Source organism: Dipteris shenzhenensis, chromosome 30 (genome assembly GCF_047967505.1).
Source record: "Dipteris shenzhenensis isolate YYH24624 ecotype China chromosome 30, Dip_SZ_1.0, whole genome shotgun sequence".
NCBI classification, from domain to species: Eukaryota; Viridiplantae; Streptophyta; class Polypodiopsida; order Gleicheniales; family Dipteridaceae; genus Dipteris; species Dipteris shenzhenensis.
The window spans coordinates 36,663,356-36,672,135 of record NC_141625.1 but is presented as its reverse complement, the minus strand read 5'-3'; the positions used below and the strand labels follow the sequence as shown (position 1 = coordinate 36,672,135).

Sequence of the window (8,780 nt, the reverse complement as noted above, 5' to 3'; positions counted from 1 at the left end):
ATACTTTGCTTGGCAAATTTTGCAATCCTTCTTAATTCAAGTAGACTTAATTGTCTAGCATGTGCTTGCCACTATAGTCATGTGTTGACCCTTATCTTTGTTTGAATCTTGTCACCTTTTTCTAATAATGTCTCGCTAAATTTGTATGACTATGTCCATGTTTGCCAATTTGATTGTCTTTTAGATGACTTTCTATTTGTTAAGGTCTTGCTCAATTTTTATTTGCATGATGTGCTTTCTTGGATTATCCATGTTTGCCAATTTGATTGTCTTTTAGATGACTTTATATTTGTTAAGGTCTTGCTCAATTTTTATTTGCATGATGTGCTTTCTTGGAATATCTTGCATTCTTGGTAAATGCAAAAACTTTATTTAAATAAAATTTTTGTCTCCCAAATATGGTAATCTCCTCACACATAGCTTTCTTGGATTGTCTTGCATTCTTTGTCGATGCAAAGACTTTATTCGATTTGTTCTCTTTCAATCATCACCTACTTGTGCTAATCTCTTTGCATATGGTGCCATGTAGTTGAGTTTACTTGTCAATTCAATTTCCATTTCTTAATTTGTTTTGCCATAGGTCCTTGATTGCTATCTTTGCTAATTGCAAATTCAACTATTGCTTGCAAGATTAGAATTCAAGTTTGACATATAAAACATCTACACTTTTGCAAATTGCTATCATTATTCCACTTGTCCAAATCGAGGGTTGCCAATTTGATTGTGAGCCAATTGCATGCCAACTACATCAATAAATATAGGCTTCATCCAATGTTAACTCTATCAAAGTTGTGATCTTGGTTTTTCTTAAAAAATTTGACCTAAGGTTGTGAATGGACTTGGATGAAACAACATCCTCTAGAATATTCTTTGAGGATCGGTTGGCTTAACAAAATTAAGTTGAACGAGGTTACCATGACACAACGTTTGCTAGACCTAAGTAACTTAGGTGCATGACCTAAGCAAAGCTAGTTCAGCTTGATGCCATTGTTAGTAAGGTGTCCCTGACGATTTGTCGCATGCAAAGGGAAATTTTGTGAGTATCAACCAGGGTGTAATTTAACTACTCTTTGCAAGCCTTGATTTAGGCAGGTATCTTAAGAGTGAAGCATTTAATGCTTCGGCCTGGGGTTTGCAGGTGTCTTTGTTTGCTGTTGTTTGAGCACTTGGTGCTTGAGCCCAATACCTCGCTGGTCTGATTTGTATGTTTCTTGCTTGCTCCATTTTACGATTTTGCTACTTTGCCATTCACTTTGTTGCTACACTTGTATTAATGAGGTTATTTTGATTCGATTGCTTGCTAGAATTGTAGTTTGTACTCTACCTTCACTACCTTTGTCTTTGGCTGGTCATAGTACTGCACTTGTTCTTGTAACTTGTTGATGGAGCCTACGTGTGAGGTTGCAAGTGGCTGTTAAATGAAGCTTGTACCTCAATTTTGGTCCCTTTTCCCATCTCTAAGATTTGTGGTTTCTTATAGCAATTAAGCTTGCAAATGTTCTTTGGCACCAGGGTTTGTCTCTCCTTTGTGGCCTTCTGCTGTTGCCGGCATCTTGTCATGTTTGAAGCCTGTGGCTGTTTGATCCTGGGTTTTGAGTTCACCAATTGCTGAAGGTGTATCTCAATCTCACGTATGCACAGGATGTGCACATCAGTAAAATTTCGTTACGCTTGAATCGAGCCATCTGCTCTTGCTTGAGAATCATAGCACTCAGTCTCTGCTTCTGAGATTCAACACACACTCAATTAGCTGGACATATATGACCACATAGGATCACAGCACACTAGAACAGTATCCATACACTCAAAAAAAGTACCCTGAGGAAGGATTTAAAGCGTACCATCTGGAAAAGAAACAACATAACTAAATATAAATCCAGCATCACCTAAGTGCCTCAATTATTTCCCTGGAATCATAACAATGGCCCCTTTCAAGGAGAGTTTCATTCCATTGTGGTCAGACCTGAATCAAAATTGTTCTCAAGAGAGATGATAAACTTCAAAATATGATTGCAACAGTTGAACCAAAGATCTTGGACAGCCAACTCTTTCTTTACATTCGACAAAAGCTCTGGAACAATACAGTACATATTTACCAGGACAGGAGCAAACAACCATCTTTCTTTGAAAAGAACAGAAAATCGCATCTCACAAACAAAAAGACATGCATGGGCTGAGATGGCATAGAGCGGAGCTAGCCAAAGCAGTCAAGAAAATGAGAAACAGGCAGGACACCAGTTCCAGGGGCTCTGAGAATCAGACCATAATTCTAAACCAAAAACTGTCGATTTTTGTGTTCTAACTTCCGATCTAAACAATCCAATGGCATAAACTGACATTTATCCATGGATCTTATATTATCACATGCTGTAAACACCACCTGAGAACAAGTCTTCACCTGCATGCATGCATCCATGCACACACATGCGCACATGCAGCCATGCACACGGCAATCACAAAGCCACTTTAAATGAGGCAGTACTCAAGCCCAAGTCTGTGGTCTAAGGACGCGTAGATTTTCCCTGTACATTACATTCAAATTTGATTGATGCATGGTGTGCTCCTTGAAAGCAGCGAAGACAAGAAGCAGTGGAACAGTAAACTCAAAACTCATTACTTTAATGTACAGATCCACCCAATCAACGAGCCCCACTGCTGAAGGGTTGCACTAGTTGAGAAAAAAGCATAGATTTACAAGAGGGGAATAACTCCCCTAAGATCTCTCTTCCTTGACTTACTATATCACAATCAGCAATGATAAAAGGAGAAAGATTTGGACCTTCGAAAGAAGCCAAATGATGTCCCAGATCGAGATTTCTTCCGAAAAGTGTTTTTCTCTGCCCCGTCTTGTGTCTCCCTACCATTTGAAGGCTCTGAAGGACATGAACCTTGTACAGCAGAGTCTGCACAATCCTTTTGTCTCTGCTCCCGGAAGAGTTGTAACAATTTTTGAGCTTTGTCTTTCCCTCTCACACTTCCATTCACAGAAAGCATTACAAGGGAAGGAATGACACCCTCTTTAAGGACGAGCTGACTGTGCTGAGAACTATTAATACAGAGAGCCAGTAAAATTGCTGCAACATGCTCCTTTTCCCTTTGTGTGCCAACATCCAAAATCTCAGCCAAGGAAGAAATGCAGCTCTCTGCCTCCGCTATGGATAACCTGGCCTCCTCCATGGAAGTCAAGTTATAAAGAATGGCAGTGCATTTCTCTCTTAATTCAATATCACCTGAGCTAAGTAAAAGGATAAGCTTAGCTATAGCACCAGCTTTGACCAGATGGAGGTGATTCCCTGAATATATACTTAGATTGAACAAGGTTGTCAGAGCATCTTTCACACCTTGAGCTGACCCATTACCAAGATGATCCACCAAGAATGGCACAGCTCCTGAAGATCCAATGCCTGGCTTATTCTCATCAAGACACGATGCAGTCAACAAGACAACAACAGCAGCTTCTCTAGTTGCCAATGAGATCTCCGAACCAAGTAGCTCCAACAGCAGTGGAATAGCTCCAGCAGTTACAATTTCAGCTTTGTTTCTGTCCAAGCATATTATAAACAGCAGATCCAAGTTAATGGAAAGTCAGCTTCAGTACACACAGGAAGTCGCAAAAATTACCATAGCCCACTTGCAATAAAGAGAGGAGTTACTAGAAGGATGTATAGATACCTGTTATTATTGACAGCAATATTTAATAAAGCGAGGCAAGCAATTTTCTGTGCATTTTCATCTCCAGCTTTAATTGCTGCACTTAGAAACCCTACCAAAGCAGGGATCGATCCTGACTCCCCTATATGTAATCTAGCATCTGCATCGTCTTTTGTCAGAAGACGAATCTGTTCTGCGGCTCTGCACTGCAAATCTAAAGAGGAAGAGTATAAGTTTCCAACCAAGATCTGTATGGACTTTGCATCATCAACCACACTTTCTCCTGGGTTTGCCTCACTCATGCTGGAGGAGCTATGTCCAGCAGCTAAGCTTTCATCAGTACTCAAGAATGCATGCACGGAGTGACACTCTTCATTCACATCTACTGTACCCACAGACCCTGCATCAATGAGAGATAGTGCTACCATTTCAGGTGAAGTAACTATTTCACACTGAGCATTAGCAGCCTTTGCTAAAACAGGTTTGGAGAGAGCTTCCCATCTCCAATCTGCTCCAGGAGATGGGGGTGGTGAAGGAGGACTCGGGATTGGGATCAAGTGCTTCTCACACCAGCTCATAATCAGGCCTTTTACACAATAATTAGGAGTAACAACAAGATGTGTCAGCTTTTGTTGAGTCTTTGGGCAGGTATCATGGCCCTTCTCAAACCACTTCTCTATACAGACTCGTTCATATGTCTGACCTGAGGATATGATAACTGGATCTGACATGAGCTGTAAAGAGATGGGACATCTGAATTCCTCTGGTATCAACACATGGCCCAGACAGCTTAGGGCCTCCTTGCAACCGTTCCCGGTTTGCTTTTGGTAGACTTCAAAGCAGCAGAGTTCCGAGCTGAAATCACTCCCTCTTCCACTAGTGCTAGCTTCAGAACCCCTCTCGGATGGAGATGGGGGGCATGAAGTCGTCATCTCTGGAGTGGATCCATCTTCCATGATTGCAAACTTTTGGACTTTGCAAAACTTTCGTAAAAGATACAACAAGTACAGTAATATCAGCTCCTTTTTCTTGTCTTCCTCGTTGCGAGCCTTATCAAGAAGCCGCCTCAAAGCTTTTCGTTCTGTCAAGGCGGCCTTGCCTGATGTAATACCCAGCTTCAAAGCAGCTTGGTCAAACACATCCAGTTCTGTTAAAGCGTTAAAACCAGGGACCTCTTTCTCCTTCTGCAGCAGTGAAATAATTTCACGGCCAACTTCCTGACCTAATGCATTAGGGTGGAAGGTTAGCTCTTGCAATTCAGCCACCAACAAGGCTACCTGTAAGACAGCAGACTCACGTCATGCAATGACAGACATGATTACATCCAGCATTGAGTTGTACACTTACAAGACAATGTATCCAAGTAAAAATCATAAGGCATAAAGTTCTATACGGATCCACTTTTAAATTGTTTAACTCAATACTGTACTGGATAAACTGTGGTTTGTGTAAAGCCAGAATAATGTCAGAATGCAGCTTTCAGCTTTAGCACTTACTTACATTTACATATACCTTCACAAGGCTAGAATATAACCAATCTTACAAATTAATATCTATTGCAAAACAAGCAAATATCAAAGGAGAGAGAATCTAAGAGACATAAAACAAAACTACATAAAAATAAAAATAACTTAGTAAGCAAAGCTGCACTTATGTTCTCATCAGTACCCAAGCATAAGCTGCCATCTGAGTTTCGAAAGATTCCACAATCTCTTACAAATAAGTTGCCAATGGAGAAAGCTCTGTTGACAAATAATATCAACGTTTCAGAATAGATTGAACTGTAGGTATGTCTTACTCAAGCTCAACAGTTTAGAGGAAACAACACAATTTCACATGCCTGAACAGAAAGCCGTCCATTCAGTATTATTGAACGGAAGGCATATCTCACTAAAGCTCACCAGTTTAGAGAAAACAACACAATTGCTTCACATGCCTGATCAGTAAGCCGTCCATTCAGTCACAAACGGGCTCATTGAGAAACGAGGTTGTTGAGTTTTCTTATGTAGTGCATTGCATTATCAGATTATTGGATTCAAAATAAAGCTAACCTGTAAAAACCTGGATGACCCTAAGAAACATTGCTTAGAATGACATGGTAGAAGGAGATTTTTACCAACATGAGAAATGATAGCGGAGAGTGCCAAAAAGGCTAGAGATTGTGACATGTCAGGAGGACATGGGAACAGATTCCCTCTTGCAAGCAAAATGGAATTGGGAAAGCGTATTTCCCACCTCAGTAACAGAAACAGTTGATCTATAAATGCAGGAAAAAACAGCTTTTCAATGCATGATGGTGTTTCACTGGATGGTGCAACCTCAATTAAGTCAATGAATAGCTTGACTTAATAAAGAGGAATGATATCCGTATAACATTTGGGGAACAAACCGATCAGCTTCTAAAATATTGCAGTGCTAAATAATGTCTGCTTACGTGATGAAGTCCATACCTGTTGAGCAAGGCCCTCAGGAACATTTAATTCCAACAGTCTCAAACTTTGGTCCAGACATTCCTTGACCTTCTCAAATTTTGCACACACTGAGTCACTTGTAATGGCCTGGGCAGATAAGTTACTGATATAAGAAGCACATCAATAAAATGTTGCACAATTACACATGTAAGGCCAAAGAAATGACAATTCAGATGAGCAATCCTGAACTCCATGGGTTAGTAAAAAAGTGCGAATATATCATCTTTATAAAAACAAAAAAATGCAGTATTTACTCATGATACAAGCTAAGAAACCATGAACTGTGCCACACACAACATAAACTAGCACGTCTCATTAGATCCTACGCCACTAATCTAAGCAATTGAAAATCCTCAAATAAAACCTTTCATTGCAGGCATAGCTACACCCTTTGATACCCAAGCAATGAAAAGCATGGATTATCCATTATGGCATCTATATCATGACCTAAAAAATTAACAGTGCAACTGAAAATCAGAAAATAGACCAAGCACATTCATTTTCACTACCTCTCTAGATCTTTTCCTTAAAGCACCTTGTCAGGCCGTGAAATTACAATCCTTACAAACAAAAATCCAAAAAGAAAATCCTCCCCTAAATTGCCACCCGTTGAAATTATAAATATCTACAGCTTAAAACATGGAATGCGGTATCGAATGGCTGGCAAATAATCTTGGTTGTAGCGTGGAACAAAGCCACTATAACACGTGGAACATAGCCACTATAACGCTTTGAAAAAACTTCCTATAAACTCAATTAGACACTGGGTGTAAGAATTGGATTGATGTACAAGGTGCCAGGTTTTCTGCATGATGTGCATATTAAAGAGAGTTCAAAATAACACATGCACAGGAAAGGAAGTGACCAGTGCATCACCAAGTATAGCTTGCTGGAATGTACAATCTGCTGTAGGAATGACTTTGCTTTATCCAACGCCCAATGCAGATCACAGAGAGCCTGCATGCCTGCTTTTCTGGGTTGTACAGCTTCCAATGAAGGAAAAATCTCAATGATCTTTTGCACTAACACAGCAAGTTTGTGGCACATTTCGCCGTACATCTGAAGAGTACAATAGTAATCATAGAAGCATCACATGAGACCTAGGAAATCTATTATTGTTAACCTGAACATCAGGAAACCTGCTAGTTTTAATCCAGCAATGATCAAAAACTTGCAACGCATGCGCTGTAGAGATGAATCATGCAAAGACAACTGAAAGGAGCAGGTAAGAATATTGAAAGTGCTGAGGTCACACCATTGGATCATTCAAGATTACAAATCCTTGCTCCCCAGAAATCTCCATTTCGTCGTTTAATAATATAACCTGTAATATGCAACACGCACGCTTTTGGTCAGCTGAGTTACCACCTTGACCTTTGAACTACTAGAAGAGAATCTCAAACACGCTTTCATCAAATCTAAAATTTTCACACCATATCCCCCCCCCCCCCTCTCTTTGCTTCCCTATACCCCCCCTCTTCACAACCCCTCACTGCACCCCCCACGCAACAAGAGGACAAAGCAAAGCATTTCAGATAGCTCTGATGCGCAATCTCCGCACAAGCTTGCGACGTTTTTAAAGCATAAAAACCAGCGAGAGCAGGCTTGCAAGTTTGGAACCTTCATTCCACGTCAAGCCAACACGATGCATCCAGTCGTACCGAGACACATTTGCAAAAATGAAGTTAAAGATTTCATACAAAGATGAGTTTTGAAAGAAAAAGGAAAATTACGAACGCGTTGACTTTCCATCTCTTCACATGAGTATAGGGCATAGACGTTCATCGTTCTCGGAACGACAAAACTTTGCAGTCGATCGAATAGGCGATCGTGGGAACACGGAGCTGCCAAACCAGCATAGAATGTTGCTAATTCCCTTCACGCTAAGCTACTCGAAAGGCAACTTGAAAACTTCCTTGAGCATGCTATTACAATTCAGACCTTGCAATGTAGCGACTATAGTATTAAGCATGCACACGTCCATCATGTTGCGAAGGAAGATCTATCATACAAGCTCAACAATTTGAGCAAATTGATGCATCTATCCAAAGGTGAAAGCAGTCCCACAATTTTGGGTTGCAGAAGATAGCAATTGAAGGAACGTTAAGGGAAGCAATGGTGCAAAGAAAAGGCCAAAAAGAGGTCTAGGAAGGAAGCGGTACCAAGGGAAGGGAGAAATGGGAGGCTTCATGGCAGGAAATGCGGAGAAAGGGAAGCCATACAGTTGAATTTCCTCTCCAGGAGCCTGTGAGCTGCCGTTGCGCTCAACTGAGCTGGAGGCTCTGGTTTTGTACGAGGGGAAAATGGGAAGCGAGGGAGGAAACTGATGAGAATGGAAGAAGATGAGGATGAAAGCTATGGCGGGAAGAGTTTGTGAAGGGAAGGATTGAAGGTTGGCTATGGCGGAAAACAGAGCTATGATGCAAACACAGAGCTTTCCTTGAAGAAGAAGATGAAGACGATGATGATAATAAAAAGAAAATTTCTTTTTTGCTTTTTCTTTTTCACCCATCTACTGCCTTACGTTTCCCCCCCTTTTTCCCTTCTTCACCTTAACCTCACCAACTCCTCTCCCCTTGCACCGTGGCTAGCACTGCCTGGCATGGCTCCTCCAGGCATAGCTCCTGCTAGCCTCAGACACTCCCAACGACGCGATCC

The 8,780-nt window shown here is 40.9% G+C and overlaps 1 protein-coding gene across 5 annotated transcripts; it reads right to left on the bottom strand.

The window, feature by feature from the left end:
- Positions 1-2,556: 2,556 nt before the first annotated feature.
- On the bottom strand, positions 2,557-8,571 carry LOC147882056 (U-box domain-containing protein 45-like). Of its 5 annotated transcripts, none has more exons than XM_087401608.1 (7): positions 8,285-8,571; positions 7,856-7,966; positions 7,378-7,446; positions 6,999-7,181; positions 6,102-6,209; positions 3,673-4,928; positions 2,557-3,541 (listed from the first exon to the last, which is right to left on the bottom strand). In XM_087401608.1, the coding sequence occupies exons 2-7, from the start codon at positions 7,895-7,897 to the stop codon at positions 2,749-2,751; spliced, it is 2,451 nt and encodes an 816-aa protein (XP_087257734.1). In that variant the 5' UTR covers positions 7,898-7,966; positions 8,285-8,571; the 3' UTR covers positions 2,557-2,748. The 5 variants fall into 5 exon arrangements, with proteins under 5 accessions (XP_087257734.1, XP_087257733.1, XP_087257735.1 ...); XM_087401607.1 differs by having other exon boundaries at positions 7,860-7,966; XM_087401609.1 differs by lacking the exon at positions 7,856-7,966.
- Positions 8,572-8,780: the final 209 nt, after the last annotated feature.